The 18,045-nt window shown below is 42.4% G+C and overlaps 1 protein-coding gene across 3 annotated transcripts in view; it reads left to right on the top strand.

Moving 5' to 3' along the window:
* The window catches only part of MREG (melanoregulin), a 63,083-nt gene extending 50,606 nt beyond the window's left edge, over positions 1-12,477 (top strand). For all 3 annotated transcript variants that reach the window (XM_042950088.1, XM_042950089.1, XM_042950087.1), the window contains exons 3-5: positions 6,207-6,297; positions 9,418-9,581; positions 10,874-12,477. In XM_042950088.1, the coding sequence (XP_042806022.1) occupies positions 6,207-6,297; positions 9,418-9,581; positions 10,874-11,008 (390 nt within the window). In that variant the 3' untranslated portion in view covers positions 11,009-12,477. The remainder of the gene's footprint in view (positions 1-6,206; positions 6,298-9,417; positions 9,582-10,873) is intronic.
* The last annotated feature ends 5,568 nt before the right edge of the window (positions 12,478-18,045 follow it).

The raw sequence follows: 18,045 nt of genomic DNA, 5'->3' as shown, positions 1-18,045 counted from the left end.
TCTATCTATCTCTGTTTTTTTATAAATGCCTTCAAATCCTTTCGGATTTTGTCAGTTGATATAGGAAAAAATATTACATCAAACGAGCCTATAGAAATTCTATTTCTAGAAATTTAAAATTATATACAGTTGGCCCAGGGACAACATGAGTTTGAATTGCACAGGTCCACTTATCTAAGGGATTTTTTCAATAAATGCAGTGCAGTACTGTAAATGTATTTTCTTCTATTTTAATAATGTTTTCTTTTCTCTGGCTTACTTTATTATAAGAATACACTACATAATACATATAACATGCCAAGTTTGTGGTAATCGATGGTTTATCTTATCAGTAAGGCTTCTAGTCAGTAGGAAGCTATTAGTAGGTCAGTTTTGGGGGAATCAAAGTGATCCATGGATTTTTGACTGCTGAGGAGGTTGGCACTCCTAATCCCTGAGCTGTTCAAGTGTCACCGGTGGTCTATTTCTTATAGAAATTATCCCTTAGAGGTCCCATGATGAAGGGCTCATTATCTTACAAAGACTTCATTCTGAATAGAAAGTTTCTTCTTACTTTGATCTTCCTTCTTGGGGCTTCTACCTGTTAGTCTTAGTCCTGCATTTTGAGTGTATATAGAGAAAAGAAAAGGAATCTTTCTACCTTACAGCAACTGCTTAAGCTTGAAGGATGCTATCACATACTCCCAAAGCCCCCTAGTTTGCAGATCCGTCAGCCAGGCCACCACGACTTGGTTAACAAGCACCTCACCTCATCTCATCTTGGTTACTCTCCTGGCTGTGCCGCCGTTTGACAAAATGCCTCTTTGGGCATTTCCCCAGTAGTTCTGTACAGAGGACAGAGATTATCACTTCTTTTTGATCAGTATTTGGATTAATGCAATACAGCATTACAAAATATTGTAAATCTTTAGGGGCCCATTTTCTGTAAAACAAATATATATATACCTATTATAATTTTGTGTTTGTCTATACCAGATGGTCAAAAAGTCAAGTTAGAGAATGATCTGGAAGGAAAGAGAGAGAGAGAGAGAGAGAGAGAGAGAGAGAGAGAGAGAGACGGAGAAACTAAATTACTCATTGTCTATAGCAGACAGTACAAAGAAAGTTTAAAGTTTATACATGAGAAATTGAAAATGTAAGCCTAATATTTGGAGTTATGGAGGTAGCTACCAGAGTAGGAGATGAAGAAGAGTAGGAAGAGGAAGGAGAACAAGAAGGGGGAGGGGAAGGAGGAGGAAGAAGTGGTTACTGAGGAATAGACAAGAAACAGGATGGGAAAGAAAACTTTTAGTTTTCATTTTAGACCGTTATGTCCTCTTTGAGTTTTTGTTTCTTTCTTTTTTTTTTTTTTAATGCTTATTTATTTTTGAGAGAGAGATAGAGCATGGGTAGGGGAGGGGCAGAAAGAGAGGGAGACACAGAATCAGAAGCAGGCTCCGGGCTCTCAGCTGGCAGCACAGAGCCCGATGCGGGGCTTGAACTCACGAACCGCGAGATCATGACCTGAGCCAAAGTCGGACGCTTAACTGACTGAGCCACCAAGGTGCCCCTCTTTGAGTTTTTACTTCTATGTGATTCTATTCTTTTTATAACTAAATATAAGCTGGAGTGCTTGAATGGCTCAGTCAGTTGAGTGTCTGACTTTTGATCTCAGCTCAGGTCATGATCTCATGGTTCATGGGATCCAGCCCTTACATTGGGCTCTGTGCTGACAGCGTGGAGCCTGCTTGGGATTCTCCCTCTCCCCCTCTCTCTGCCTCTCTCCCATTCACACATGCTCTTGCTTCTCTCTCTCTTTCTCAAAATAAATAAATAAACATTAAAAAAATAAGTTGATACTTTTGAAATTGTGCCTGAGTTTAAGATGACTTAAAATATATGTAGCCTCTTATTAGAGTACATTTCTCTACATGTATAAATCACCTTTTTTTAGAAAGAAATGTGAAATACTTTTAAACTGTCCCATTCGTCCACAACCTCACAGTAATATGGTACGGATGAGAATGAACGGTTTTTGTTTTGTGCATGAGGAAATGACCCTGAGAGCTTCTGTCAGAACTCAAGGTCAGGCCGAGCTCATGGGAGTGAAATCTGGAGGTGTGCTGGCTGTTGATGGCTGCAGGAGACTGACCTTTGTTCTGCCTCAGCCTTCTTATCTGGCTCGAATCTGATGGGCCAACAACCAGAGAGGAGAGACTCATCAAGAATCTGCTTTGAGCACCTTCAGTTACTCGCTTCAATCACATGTCTTTCACTTGGACTTGGCTCCCAAGTGTCTTATGAAATCCATTCTGTGCTATTTCTCTTATTACGCCTTTGCTAATTTACTTATTGTTAAAGTTTCTGACCACCGACGAGCACAACATATTACATCCGATTTTATGAGAAGACAAACAAAAGACTATTTTAGAAAATAAGACTTCAACTTTTGATGTCTAGTGGATTTGAATTTCAGCTCACTTGTGAAGAAGATTTAATTGATCTTTGTTAATTTTGAGTTATTTATCTGAAAACACATTGTGACGAGTTAAAATTGTAGACGGACACCATGAGACTTGCTTATCTCTAGTACCAGGGAGTTGGTGAGTTTTTTTAGTTGTGAGTAAGATTTTGTGTATCACCATTTGTAGCATTTAGATTTAGATTCGTTTTTTTGGAGTCATATTTTTTTTTTCAAGTTTGTTTATTTTGAGAGAGAGAGAGAGATTGTGAGTGGGGCAGGGACAGAGTGAGAGGGAGAGAGAGAATCCCAAGCAGGCAGCCTCTGAGCTGCCATCAGGGAGCCCCAAGCAGGGCTCAATCTCATGAATTTTGAGATAATGAATTGAGCTGAAATCAAGAGTCAGATGCTTAACAGACTGAGCCACCCAGGCGCCCCTGGGTTCATATGTTAAAGACAAATTCAAATTCCTCTCTTGTCATTTATTTTATCAAAAGCCAATTCTTAGATAAAACCCTACCCATGCTTCTACTGGTTTTAGAACTTTAAATTTTGCACAGAACTTCCAGATACTTTCGTATGTGATTATCCATGACTCTTCTGTCAAAAGAAGGCAGTAATAATACATATATATGAAATGCAGGGTTTCATTCCATTAATCTTCACAAGCACCTACCATGTGTAAGTTAGTTGATGCATCGTGCATGGATCCGTCCTTAGCAGATATTTCAATGTCACAGTGTTGCTTCTCCATCAAACACTTATCAGAGTAACAGATGCTGAAACAGAATGAATTCGTGTGACATTAAGTGTTGGCATTTAGGAATAGCAAAATAGTTGACAGATGGACAGCAAGAAGAGAAAAGTTAAAAAAAAAAAGTCTGGGGGGGCCTGGGTGGCTCAGTCGGTTAAGCGTCCGACTTCAGCTCAGGTCATGACCTCAGTCTGTGAGTTCGAGCCCCGCATCGGGCTCTGTGCTGACAGCTCAGAACCTGGAGCCTGCTTCGGATTCTGTGTCTCCCTCTCTCTCTGCCCCTCCCCTGCTCATGCTCTGTCTCTGTCTCAAAAATAAATAAAAATATATAAAAAAAAAAAAAAGTCTGAAGCTTGGATGACCCCGTGATGCTGGGTCTCTGAAAACAAAGATCTGGCCACATTGAGTTGAGGAAATAAGTTCTAAGGCATCAGCCTAGGATGAGAAAATGCCTCTGAGACCTTGAATCACAAGTTAATGAAGCCACCTAGTGGTTTGATTCATAATTTGAGGTCTGAGGATCCATCATGTACTGTCTCGCCAATCAAGTGTGACTGAGAATCTCATCACTTTCCATTGAAGGAGGGTCCGTTTTCTTGAGAATCAGTGCGACGCTGCTCTGTATAATAGTTTATTTATTTACGGTCTTCTTTCCATCAAAAAGGACCTAAGCAACTCACATGAAAAGACAGTGAGAGAGCGCAGACCAGAAAATGAGGGATAAAACCAAAACATGAATAAAGACATAAAGAGTAGCTCGAAATTTCGGTCATTGAAAAATGCATATGAAATCCTATCAATTTTCCATGAAAGGACTCTGTATTTTCACCCATTGGAGACTGATGAGTTATAAAATTCACGATGTCCAGAATGATGCAACAGTTTTCAGGAAAAGTAAAGCTGTACCTGCTGCTAAGAGCAGAGAAATTTTACTTCTGGAGGTCCTCGCAAATGAGATACCGTACAATAGAATGTGTGTATCCTCAATCCGCACAAAAGAAGTCATCCTGAGTCCTGGAGGATTGTTTCTTAATTGTGATTTGGAGGAGAATGGGCACCAAACTCCACCTTTAGGGCTTGCATTTAACACATTGGATCCTCAGAATAAGCCTATGAGGTAGGTAGCATTATTATCCCTCTATGCATACAAGGCCATTATACGTGGTTTCGTATTTGCCCAAAGTCAGCCTGTTAATAAATAATGGAGCTGGGACCCAAACCTGGGCAGTATGGCTCCAGCACCCATGTTCTTTTCCAAGATGCTATATACTGAATGGCCACTTTGGTACATTGAGGCCCATCTAATGAAAATGACAATACTTGAGTTCCACCCCCCCCCCCCCCCCACAATTTATACACTCTACTCTGTAGGGATTATGTATATCATGGGATTTAACATGATGCTAAAGGTGAGGTGAGGGTTTCATATTTCTGAGATGACCCAGTTAACCTTGCTTTCTTCCAGGGTCACAGACTTTATCCCTGACCCCAGTTGCCACAGGGTCTTGCCCACATATGTACATACACTCCTTCAGTCAAAAAATAAAAATAAAAATAGAAGGGGGCCAGGAAAAAGTACTCAAATTCACCCCTTACTGTTTCCAGTAGGGGATAGCTGAAATCCTATGCCCTTTTGTTGGCATATCCCTAGCTACAAGATCTAAGATGCAGTCATCACAAAACACTCTTTATTTTGCTGGCTTTTCGTTTTCAAAGTGGGATCTATAAATATTTGGGAATGGCAGCTAAATCAATTTATCTTAACCAGTCAAGAAAGTTGATTAGCAATGAGCAAGGCCAGCCTTGAAGGGAACGTGATAGGGAAATAGTGGCATCATTGAAATGTGCAGTTAGACGAGTCAGAATATCACATACTTGAGTCTTAAATTGAACATTAAGAATGATGTTCTTTTAAGCTGTGGTTAGAATAGCTGTGTGGTGAATGTTTTTGCTAAAAGGAAAAGGTATACGCTATAAGATGACTGTTCTGTATCGATAAGGCTCCTTAAAAATAAATTTCCATGATATTTAAAAGAAACACTTAGCTTAATAAAGATTCTAATACTCTTGAAAGATTCAAGTTCTCTTTTGGGACCAACATGCTGGCCCACTGCCCATAAGATGGAAGTTTTCAGAATGAGAGCTTTTTAATCATTCTGCTGAATGCTGGAAAGATCCACCCTGTCATGGAATGTAAGGGAAAGAGAGCAATGCTGAGATACGGTGAAATCAAGATGCCTGGGATTCCCGGGTCTACTTTATTCTGATAATAAAGGAAGAAATAAATTCTTTGTATGTGTCATTTTTCTCATGAACTGTGGAGTCAGACCTGGATTCAAGTACCAACTCGTGGGCCTTAGTTTGTTCATGTACAAAATGGCTCTAGTCATACAGAGATTTTATTGGGTGCTCACTGTGTGCAGACATTGCGCTTTTACATACCTTTAATCTTATAAGTGTTGAATGAAATCATCACTATTGTTATCCCCACTTTACAGGCAAGATCACTGCAACTGAGAGACCAGGCAATGTGAGGAATTTAATTAGGATCATTTATGTATACAGTGTCATATCACCCACTACAGCACATTCCCCAGAATTGGTAGCTGACAGATTCCTCTTGACTCTCTTCTCACCCATGTCCTTTTCTCCTTTTAGAACGGTTTTGAAGGAGCACCTTTCTCCTTTTAGAAAGGGTGGCTCAGTCCGTTAAGCGTCCGATTCTTGGTTTTGGTTCAGGTCGTGATCTCTCGGTTTGTGAATTCGAGCCCCGTGTGGGGCTCCATGCTGTCAGCCTGCTTGGGATTCTCTCTCTCTGCCCCTCCCCTTATTGCTTTCTCTGTCTCTCTCTCTCAAAATAAGTAAATACACTTAAAAAATTAAAGAAAAATAAGAAAGGTTTTGATGCTTAGTGAAGAGGAGAGCCACACATGTCTCTAGCGTATGTTTGGGAATTAGATAGCAGCGTAGGCCAAAGGGTAAAAATAAAACTGAATTTTTATTTTCCTACAGGAGTGGCAAAAACTCAACTATGATATCTACACCCTGCGACAGATTCGAAGGGAAGTGAGGAATAGGTGGAAACGCATTTTAGAAGATTTAGGTGAGTCCGGAAGTGATTATGACATGGTAGAAATACCTAGTGGTGATCATTCCTCTTCCCTTTCTTCTGCATGGTTTTTATAAAAGTCATATTGATAACTGGCTGGTTAAAGCTACTGTGTACTAATTATTTTCCCAATCCTATCCGCCTTGTATCCTCAAGCATAAACATCTGATGTTTCGGTTACACCAACCGATGTCCTGAGGACATAGTTTGCCATGCGTTATGCCATCTGTCCTCAGAATGGAGTATCATAGGACAGGGGAGTCGTGTGGGCACTACCACTGAATGTTTTTGGCATTAGATTAGGATCATGATTAGATTAGATTGTGTCATTGAATTAGAAGTCATTGTATGCTTTTGGCATTAGATTATGATTAGATTAGATTAGATTATGTCAGAGGTTCCGGAAGATGGCGGCGTAGGAGGACGCGGGGCTCACAGCGCGTCCTGCCGATCACTTAGATTCCACTTACACCTGCCTAAAGAACACAGAAAACCGCCAGAGGATTAGCAGAAGGGAGTCTCCGGAGTCAAGCGCAGACCAGAGGCCCACGGAAGAGGGTAGGAAGGGCGGCGAGGCGGTGCGCGCTCCACGGACTGGCGGGAGGGAGCCGGGGCGGAGGGGCGGCTCGCCGGCCAAGCAGAGCCCCCGAGTCTGGCTGGCAAAAGCGGAGGGGCCGGACGGACTGTGTTCCGACAGCAAGCGCGACTTAGCGTCTGGGAGGTCAGAAGTTAACAGCTCTGCTCGGAAAGCGGGAAGGCTGGAGGACAAAGGGAGGGAGAGCTGCTGAGCCCCTGGACGGCATAGCTCAGCTTGGCGGGGAACAAAGGCGCCAGCGCCATCTCCCCCGCCCATCCCCCAGCCAAAATCCCAAAGGGAACCAGTTCCTGCCAGGGAACTTGCTCGCTCCGCGCAAACACCCAACTCTGTGCTTCTGCGGAGCCAAACCTCCGGCAGCGGATCTGACTCCCTCCCGCTGCCACAGGGCTCCTCCTGAAGTGGATCACCTAAGGAGAAGCGAGCTAAGCCTGCCCCTCCAGCCCCCGTGCACCTTGCCTACCCACCCCAGCTAATACGCCAGATCCCCAGCAACACAAGCCTGGCAGTGTGCGAGTAGCCCAGACGGGACACGCCACCCCACAGTGAATCCCGCCCCTAGGAGAGGGGAAGAGAAGGCACACACCAGTCTGACTGTGGCCCCAGCAGTGGGCTGGGGGCAGACATCGGGTCGGACTGCGGCCCCGCCCACTAACTCCAGTTATACACCACAGCACAGGGGAAGTGCCCTGCAGGTCCTCACCACGCCAGGGACTCTCCAAAATGACCAAACGGAAGAATTCCCCTCAGAAGAATCTCCAGGAAATAACAACAGCTAATGAACTGATCAAAAAGGATTTAAATAATATAACAGAAAGTGAATTTAGAATAATAGTCATAAAATTAATCGCTGGGCTTGAAAACAGTATACAGGACAGCAGAGAATCTCTTGCCACAAAGATCGAGGGACTAAGGAACAGTCACGAGGAGTTGAAAAACGCTTTAAACGAATTGCAAAACAAAATGGAATCCACGATGGCTCGGCTTGAAGAGGCAGAGGAGAGAATAGGTGAACTAGAAGATAAAGTTATGGAGAAAGAGGAAGCTGAAAGAAAGAGAGATAAAAAAATCCAGGAGTATGAGGGGAAAATTAGAGAACTAAGTGATACACTAAAAAAAAATAATATACGCATAATTGGTATCCCAGAGGAGGAAGAGAGAGGGAAGGGTGCTGAAGGGGTACTTGAACAAATTATAGCTGAGAACTTCCCTGAACTGGGGAAGGAAAAAGGCATTGAAATCCAAGAGGCACAGAGAACTCCCTTCAGACGTAACTTGAATCGATCTTCTGCACGACATATCATAGTGAAACTGGCAAAATAGATTAGATTATGTCATTGAATTAGATGAGCGTGGTTGGGCGATTAGCAGTAGCTTTGTAAGACGAGGCAGGTGGGAAGAAATATTGTTTGCAGGAGAGACAGCAAAACTCAGTGTAGACTTACAGAAGGACTAAAAGGTAGAAAATCTTCAGAGTTCAGATAAATACCTGTGGCATCAGAGCAGATGTTGAGTATTGATTTTGTTAATTCTGCCAGGGTCATGATCCCGTAAACATGTATCTCTCTCTGCCTCCCCTCCCCCCAAAATAAATAAACTGTAAAAAATAAAAAGTGAATTTATCAGTTTTGAAGTCCCTAATCCTTCTGCCTTGAAAGAGACCATGACACTCACTTTGGCGTCATAACTTTTCAAGCATGGTGTACCCAGTTGCTTACCCTATTGCTTTATTGGGATATAGTGGGATGGGCTGGACCTCTAGCCTCTTAATTGACCCAATATTATTGGGAGTTAATTGTCTCCTTTTTAGTTACTCCAGGAGGGTATAAATTGCTGAGTCTTTCATATTTTGGGTAAGTAATTTTAACCAGGCAACCCTATTTCCCCGGGGAAGGGAATCAGGACTTGGGGAAGAGGAGGCCTGGAGGTGGGGGCCACTTTGTAGCTCTCAAACTGTGAAGGCAGGTAGGTGCAGAGCAGGGACTGGGAGGGAGGATTTCAATCACAAAATAATAATTAAAAAAAAGGCAGCCAGCAAACTGAGGCTTACCTCTGAGGCAAAAGCTAAGGAAGAAAATTAAACAAGAAGAAACCTCAAATGAGCTTTAATTAAAGACCCCGCTGATTGGGGTGCCTGGGTGGCTTGGTCAGTTAAGCGTCCAACTTCAGCTCAGGTCATGATCTCATGGTCCGTGAGTTCGAGCCCCGCATCGGGCTCTGTGCTGACAGCTCAGAGCCTGGAGCCTGTTTCCGATTCTGTGTCTCCCTCTCTCTCTGCCCCTCCCCTGTTCATGCTCTGTCTCTCTCTGTCTCAAAAATAAATAAACGTTAAAAAAAAAATTAAAAAAAAAAAAAAAAGACCCCGCTGATCATACTGACCTGGAAAGTAGCACATGGAGAGGTGCCTTGGCTTCCGCTGTGTGTTTGGAACCCACATTTGGGTGCCTTCTTAATCTCCTGCAGGACCACCGTGTCCTGTGACTGCTTTTACACGAGGGATAAGTTTTTTTTCCCCACAGGTTTTCAAAAGGAAGCAGACTCTTTGTTGTCAGTGACGAAACTCAGCACCATCAGTGATTCCAAAAACACAAGGAAAGCTCGGGAGATATTGTTAAGATTGGCCGAGGAAACCAATATTTTTCCAGCAAGTTGGGAGCTCTCGGAGAGATATCTCTTTGTTGTGGTAAGTGGAGATATATATATATATATATTAAAGTTTATTTATTTTGAGAGAGAGAATGTGAGCAGGGAAGGGGCAGAGAGAGAGGCAGAGAGAAAGAATCTTAAGAAGGGATTCAACTGTCAGCACGGAGCCTGACTTGGGGCTCCATCCTAGGAACTGAACCTTGAGATCATGACCTGAGCCAAAATGAAGAGTCGGACACTCAACCAAGTGAGCCACCCAGGCATCCCAAGTGGATGTGATTTAAAAAAAAAAAAATTAATGTTTATTTTTGAGAGAGATAGAGTGTGAGTGGGGAAGGGGCAGAGAGAGAGAGGGAGACACAGAATCCGAAACAGGCTCCAGGCTCTGAGCTGTCAGCACAGAACCCGACGCGGGGCTCGAACTTGGGAAGGGTGAGATCATGTCTTTGGCTGAAGTCAGACTCTTAACCAACTTAGCTGCCCAGGCGCCCCAAGTGGGTATGATTTTTTTATGTGTATTTTTTAATTTTATTTTTATGCATTTTATCTTGTTTTATTTTATTTTTTATTTTTATTTTGTTATTTTATGTGTTTTTTAAAATTTTTTATTCCAGCACTGCCGGCAATACCCAGTTTGAGCTGGCAGATGAGGCTGGCATGTCGTGAATGGGTTTCCAGGGTCTAGCTACATCAGAACCACAGGAAGGGCTTTACACGTGCAGATTTCTGGATTGCACTCAGACGTATTAAGGCTCGGTTGTGGCTCAAAGAATCTGTACTTTATAGGGGCACCTGGGTGGCTCAGTCAGTTGAGCGTCTGACTTTGGCTCAGGTCGTGATCTCACGGTTTGTGGGTTTGGTCCCCAGGTCGGGCTCTGTGCTGACCGCTCAGAGCCTGGAGCCTGCTTCCAATTCTGTGTGTGTGTGTCTCTCTCTCTGCCTCTACCCTGCTCAGGTTCTGTCTCTCTCTAAAATGAGTAAACGTTAAAAAATTAAAAAAAAAAAAAAAGAATCTGTACTTTCCAGCTAATTCTGCTATGTAGTCAGCTTTTTGAATCACTTGTAGGTCAAAGAGATTCAAGAAACATTGTTTACATAACCTAAGATTAACAAAGGGTTTGAAAGGGCGCTAAGAATGTAGAGTGTTTCTTGAACAATGTAAGCAAAGGGTGAAGGGATATCTCTAAATTTGTTGAGAAAAATTTAAGATGTGTTTTGCTTGCCCATGATTATTTCTAGGCTGGGTGTATGGTCGTGTTTAGGTTGTTTTCCCATTGACGTGGCTTCGTTCCCATCTTGACAACATTTGTATTTTTAAATCTTTGGCAGGACCGTCTTATTGCTCTTGATGCAGCAGAAGAGTTCTTTAAAATTGCCAGTCGAACTTATCCCAAGAAACCTGGGGTCCCAAACCTGGCAGATGGCCAGAAAGAACTGCACTACCTTCCATTTCCAAGTCCCTAAAGGAGAGGCTGGGAGGCAGAGCTGGGATTCCCCCACGGGGACACAACAGCCAGCCCAAGTGGGACAAATGCATACAGGAGACCGTAAGCACGTGGAGGGCCAGTTAAGTGAAAAATGATTCTAAATCCTATAAAAAACTAGGGGTTTGGATATCTGGTCTTCATGAGGATGCCACTGTAGGAAAAATTCAGGTTGCACTGAAACAGCCTGGTGATCTTGCATCAGGGAGTTAGGGTGATATTTCCTCATGGGGGATTGGATTTCAAGAGCCCATTGTCCCCATTCGGGTTTTGGTTGTACAATAAACTCTTGTCACCAAGCCTATTGGGGGAATGGGGTGCTCTAGTTAGGAAAACAATAAGATTGATAGAGCTATTGTTGAGCCCAAATATGGATTACTGAATTTTAAATAATTATTATATAATATAGGCTAATGCCAAAAGAACGCCGGGCATTATGTGACCTTTCTTGGATTTGGAAGATCCTCCAGGACCTTGGAGGTGTCAGAGGCATCATTTTGAATATGAGTTATGTATTCAGAGGTTTAGATACGGTAGATGATGGGAATATCTAAGAGTGCTGCTCAGAAGGGAGTTCCAAATAGATCGATCCCAGGCAGAGCTTCCTTCAGCTCTGTCTTCAGTTGTGGGACACGCGTCTTAAATTCTAAATATTAGCAATACCTGGTTACCTCATTTTTGCATACTATCCATTTCTAGACCCCAAGCCCTTGATATTTTATCTGGAATAGCATCTGTACACTGGAATGTTTGACCTCCACTTCCTTCTCTTCTCTTTAATCTGTTTCTGGCGTCTTGGCTGAGAGTTGTACCTGCCCAGTGACCTTTAGCACAGACTTGTGTCTCTGCGTCTGCAGGCAATATTGCACGGAAGAAGGTCATTGCTGTACTTTCTTCCATTCAGAAGAGGATTTCCAAGATGGAGCAGTGCTGAATTACAGCTTGCTTCTAGCCACAGACTGAGAAGTCCAGCCTCAAAAGTTACTTGCCACTTAAGCAAGGAGGTTGCCAGGAAATCATGGTTCATGTTATTGAAAAGACTTTCAGAACCTGTAGGATTTACCCATAGATTGCTGAGAACAATGGCGATATTTTTACTTTTACAGACTTTGCTCTTCTAACTTCAGGTGAAAAAGAACTTGAATTAGTCTGTCCAGGGGATCATGACTTGAAAACTTTCTGATTAGCTCTTTCGGTAGTGCACACAATGTTTGAAGTATCTGTTAGAGGAGACACACGTTCTCCATTTATTAATGCATTGTAGACCAGATTAACTGACATGTTTCAGGAAATTCTTTCTAGTTTAGCAACTAAGCTAAAAGTTTTATTTTTTATATCTAATGCTTAATCTCTCTCTTGTGTTGTTTAAAATTAGCCTGCAGATAATTTCCCTCACTTCTGTAGGCTCTCGCGAGATAAACATATAAACAGTGAAATAAACAAATAAAAACAAAAATGAACAAAAATCTTTGAAAATTGTATTGTTTTCATTTCTGTCCTCATAATTTGTGTTTTGCCCTTCTGCCTTTTTTGATGAGATGTTTGCATCTATGAAGAATAAATTGTCATCATTGTCTTTGTTTTTGGTAATGAAGGAGTAAGGAAGGATGAGAATGTACCTATGATTATAAAAAACATGGAGTTATCCAGGACATTTTCCTTGGAAGGAATTAAAAAGTTTTTCCATTTACTTTTCAGTTGGATGTGTGTTATAGTTCCAAGAAATAAGGAACAGATAATTCTTTCCATAATCCCTTTAAATTAAAGGGTAAAGAAACTGATAGGCAAATGGATTTCAGGACCTTCCCTCATCCTAAAGTCATTCAAGGGGGCAAATCTGTGCTCAAGTCTAGGGGACATCGAAGTACATGACAGGCTCAAGGGTGACTGGGGTAGCGTTCCAGAACTGACACGGTGTTCAGCAGGACCCAGATCCACAGATGTGCAGGTGGCTGGAGGGTTTTCCTACTGTTGAAATGTCTCCCTGGTGGCCAGCAAAGTACTTCTCAAATGTTCATCTGTGTATGTACAGTGATTTAAGGTGGTAGATGAATGGGAATTTCCACATTAGAAGTTATTTATTTTAATGTGCACCAGAGGGAAATCTCTGTAATTTGCACATCAGGAATTGATGGATATCCTGGTTAACGGATATTCTTGCAGTAAACAATAAAGTATTTATGCTTCCTTAAACGTGGAAGGCCACCCAGGAAACCACCGTGGACATACTGACCGTGGTGAGGGGGCACCAGCATCACTGAGAAGCCCAGTGGTAGGCCTGTAGTCCAGATGCTGTTCCAGAAGTGGGCTCACTGATAGCAACGGGGATGGATGAAGAGGGGCCCGGTGGCACAGAAGCGAAGTGTGCACAGTTACCATAATGAGGGGCCAGGTCGGAGAGGTACCTGTGGAGAGGGTTGGAGATGGTTAATAGAACATAATGTCCCTACGGGCAGAATAGATGGGTAGCCAATAAGAATATTGCTCAACCTATGCCATCAAAAGAGCTCAAGGATGGATGACCCGGAGATAGGTAGGGCACAGCCAACCCCAACAAAAAGTTATGATCTCTTGCCACGTTTCCAGACCTTGGCTATCTTCCAGACCAAAAACTACTGACTGAAGGAAAGTCTGGATCCCCAAGAAGGGGGACTTTGCAACACCACTCCAAGTATATATGGCAATGTTTCCCCTAGTCCTTCCTCAAAGGGACCTGTGGTTATTTACCTAGATTTACTGTACACCGGGGAAGGAAGTGTACAAAAACACTCTGAGGATGTGGGACACAACGTGCAAGATGACACTGACGCTCAGGGACTAGAGTATCATAATAGTGTGCTTTTTAGAATGGGGGAATATGGTTATTTATAGAGTCCTATCTTAGGTCTAGCCCACAGTAGGTCCATTGATTCCATGGATCTATCTCTCCACTTCCAGAATAAGTTATTGGGTTGAATGTATTTGGGACTTGGCAAGACCACCATTAATTTCTTGGTCTGTGGGTTAAAAACTAACGTCTTAGTAGGAAAGCTTAGTAGAGGCCTCTGAAACTACTCCATCCCCTGGCCAAAATAGTAAACCCAAATCAATATTGCATCCCTGGGAAATGGCAGAGATTAGTACTACCCGTAAAGACCTAAAGGTTTCTAGAGTGTTGGTCTTGACCACAACTCCATTTAATTTACCATACTAGCCCTTATGAAAACTAGATGGATTCCAGAGAATGAAAGTGGAGTATTGAAGACTCAATCACGTGGTTGCCCTAATTGTAGCTGCTGAGCTGGATGTGGAATCTTTGTAAGAACAAATTAACAGACTCAGCTACCTGGAATGTGGCCATTGATCTGGCAAATATGTTCTTTCCACACCCATCAGAAAGGCAGATCAGAAAGAGTTTGCATTCATTTGAGATGGACAACAGTATACATTTATGGACTTGCTCTAGAGCTAGAGTGTCCCACCCTCTGTTATAATATAATCCAAAGGGACAGGTACCATGTGGACATTCTGCAGAATATCACATTGGTCATCTATCTCAATGACATCAGACCTGAGGAGTATGAAGTGGCAAATGCATGGAGGCTTTGGCAAAAGACACGCACTTCAGAGGATGGGAGGTAAATCTTACGAAGTCTCAGGGACCTATCACTTCAGTGAAGGTTTTAGGGGTCCAGTGGTCAGGGGCATTGTTGGAATATCTTCCCCAAAGGAAAGGTCAGTTTATTTCATCTTTCACCTCCCCCTGCTAAGAAGGCAGCAGAATGCCTAGTAGGCCTTTTTATGTTCTCACCTGGAAACACTGTTCTACCCCGTACAGCTGGGTGATGTGAAAAACTTAGACCTCTGAGGGAGGTTTAGGGCAGGAAGAGGCTCCAAAACAGGTCCACGCTACAACCCTGTAGACATCTTTGGTGTTAACAGTCTTGGGGATAAGAAAAGATGCCCTGTGGAATTTGTGGAAAACTCAATAGGAGAATGACAACACAGACCTCTAAGTTTCTGGGGCATGCCATACCATTTGCAGGTGAGAATTACACATCATTTGAAAAACTCATCATGAGCTGGGTTTTTATCAGACCCACCAAGGTATAAGGTCAAGGTCTAGCAGTAGTCCAATTCTTTCCTTATTATTATTATTACTGAGAGAGAGAGAGAATGAGAGGGGGAGGGGTAGAGAGAATCCCAATGAGGGGGCTCGATCTCACGAAACATGAGATAATGACCTGAGCTGAAATCGAGAGTCAGAAGCTTAACTGACTGAGCCACCCAGGCACCCCTTCCTTGTCATTTTAAAAAATAAACTTAGTTTTAGGATACTGTTAGATTTACAGAAAAGTCGCAAAGATTGTACAATGGTGCTATGTGCCTCACACCAAGGTTCCCCTACTGTTAACATATTACCTTAATGTAGTACATTTGTCACATCTAATGAGCCAATGTTAATACATTCTTATGATTAATTACATAGTTTATTCAGATATAGTTTTTGCCCAGTGTCTTTTCCTGTCAGGATCCCATGCAGGACGCCATATTGCATTGAGTCATTATGTCCCTGAGATTCCTTTTGCCTAAGATAGTTTCTCAGACTTCCCTTCCTTTTGATGGCCTTGGCAGTTTTGAGTTCAGGAAATCTAGAAGAGAGAGATGATGAGAAGTAGCAGTGTGGCCTTGAGACCAGCTTCAGCAGTGGGGCTGTGAGTTGTCCAGTTAGCCTTCTTCATTTGATTTTCCCCAGCAAGAGAAATGCAGCAGGCTCATGGAGGAGCCTTTCCCAGAACCTGCCACAAAGAACACGTGGATCTGAGCATCACAGGGGTGGACTGTGGCAGAGGATGTGAGCCACTGCTCAGGCCTTGCCCTTTGGGGGCTGAAATCCTCCCTCAGCGGCTGACAGTACTGGTGCTTAAGCTCTCAGATGAGTCTGTCTCTGGGAATTGCCATAAACTGGTGAGAGCTACCTCTCCCACGGTTCCCCACCCCCTTCTGGGAGCACCCTTTGTCTATTGACTGATTAGTTGGTACAGGTGTATGAAGGGTAATCCCAGCTCCGGAGATCCCAATTAGATTGGCTGAAGCCTTTGTTGTGACTCCATTTCAATAATATTTTACCCAATATTTTCTCCATAGGGATTTGCTAATAACTTCTTGCCTGGCAATCTCCATTTCAAAATCTTTTTTCCAGGGAACTCGATTGTGACACTATCTGAGTCAACAATACAATACCCAAGTCTGCACTTGTATATGACACATACATAGTGATTTATTGTTACTAAACCAAGCCAGAGCATTTATCTACTGAAATACATATTATTTAGTTGCAAATTATTTAAAAAATGTATTTATCTTTGAAATTAGGACATTATTTTAAAAAATTTTTATCTTGGGTGGATATCACGATCTGTCAATTCATTTGACATAAGTGGTTAAATGTTTTTTTTAAAAAAAACTTTTAATGTTTATTTTTGAGAGAGAGACAGAGCATGAGCAGGGGAGGGGCAGAGAGCAAGGGAGGCAGAGAATCCAAAGCAGGCTCGAGGCTCTGAGCTGCCAGCACAGAGCCTGACCTGGGATCTTGAACTCAAACCGTGAGGTCATAACCTGAGCCCAAGTCAGATGCTTTACCCACTTAGCCACCCAGGCACCCTTGGTTAAGTGGTTTTTAAAGACTGTCATAAAAGTGATTTTTCTTTAGCTAAGACATTACATTTAAGTTTCACTAGGGGTTATCAGTTTAAAATCAGTAGCTCCTGGAAGAGGTCGGCATTGACAGCTGCAGAAACTAGTTTATCTCATTACTCTTCAGTGATCACAGAGGCATCATGGCATCATGGCACAGCTTCTTTTCCATTGGATTAATGCATTTATTCATTTTTTTCAGACAACTTTCTATCACTAATAACACAAGAAATATGTTTAAATTTGATTAAGTTGCACTGAAAGGAGTATTCTCAATTTCCGAGTCACTACCATGCACAGAGTTAAAATGGCCAGCCACTTTGAACTTTGAGTTTAAAGTTTCAAGAAGTGTTACTATTTGCTTCCAGAGTACTATGCCATGTTCTGTTTTGACACCCTACAAAAGGATACTTGGCATCTCAATTTTCAAATTCCTTAATGCATGGGTTTAAGAGAGTGGAATGTTGGGGCGCCTGGGTGGCTCAGTCGGTTAAGCGTCCGACTTCGGCTCAGGTCATGATTTCACGGTCCGTGAGTTTGAGCCCCGCATTGGGCTCTGGGCTGACAGCTCAGAGCCTGGAGCCTGTTTCGGATTCTGTGTCTCCCTCTCTCTCTGACCCTCCCCTGTTCATGCTCTGTCTCTCTCTGTCTCAAAAATAAATAAACGTTAAAAAAAAAAATTTAAGAGAGTGGAATGTGGAAAACTGAGGGAGCCAAGTCTTAGCTTGAGTCTCATCGTTTAATCATTTAGTATCTAAATGGAGTTAATTTGATTTTATACTGATTTATATTCTAGTTATTTGGTGAGATTAAATTTAAGTAAACTCTGCACCCAACATGGGGCTTGAACTCATGCCCCCAAGATCAAGAGTTGCATGCTCTACTGACTGAGCCAGCCAGGGGTCCCAAGTGAGATTAAATTTAGAAAGAACAGTATTGTAAATACAAAATTAAATTATGACATTTATAATAGATAAAGCACAGACCTGTAGACCCATTCCTTTTTCAAAAGCTAAGAGTTGTAGTTTTTAGGTAGCAATTTACTTTACAAATTGTTCAGCATTAGCAGTGTGAAATATGTTAAGTGAGTTTCATCATAAATCTAGAGACGTGTGGTTAGCATGTGAAGTATTCTAATTAGGAATCCACTTCCCAAAGATGGTTGTTCAATCATTTCAATGATCTTTATCAAAAATACACCAAAAGGTTCATTAAGTTGCATAAAGCATGTTCAGAATGATTTTCCACTTATGAAATGAGTAGTGGTCTAGACAAGTGGTTAGCTAGAAAGGCTGTCTGGCTCCATCACCTTAGCAGGAAGACGGTGTTAAGAACCTGTTA

This window comes from Panthera leo, chromosome C1 (assembly GCF_018350215.1).
Source record: "Panthera leo isolate Ple1 chromosome C1, P.leo_Ple1_pat1.1, whole genome shotgun sequence".
In the NCBI taxonomy this organism is placed as follows: Eukaryota; Metazoa; Chordata; class Mammalia; order Carnivora; family Felidae; genus Panthera; species Panthera leo.
This window is presented reverse-complemented; position numbering and strand designations above follow the sequence as displayed.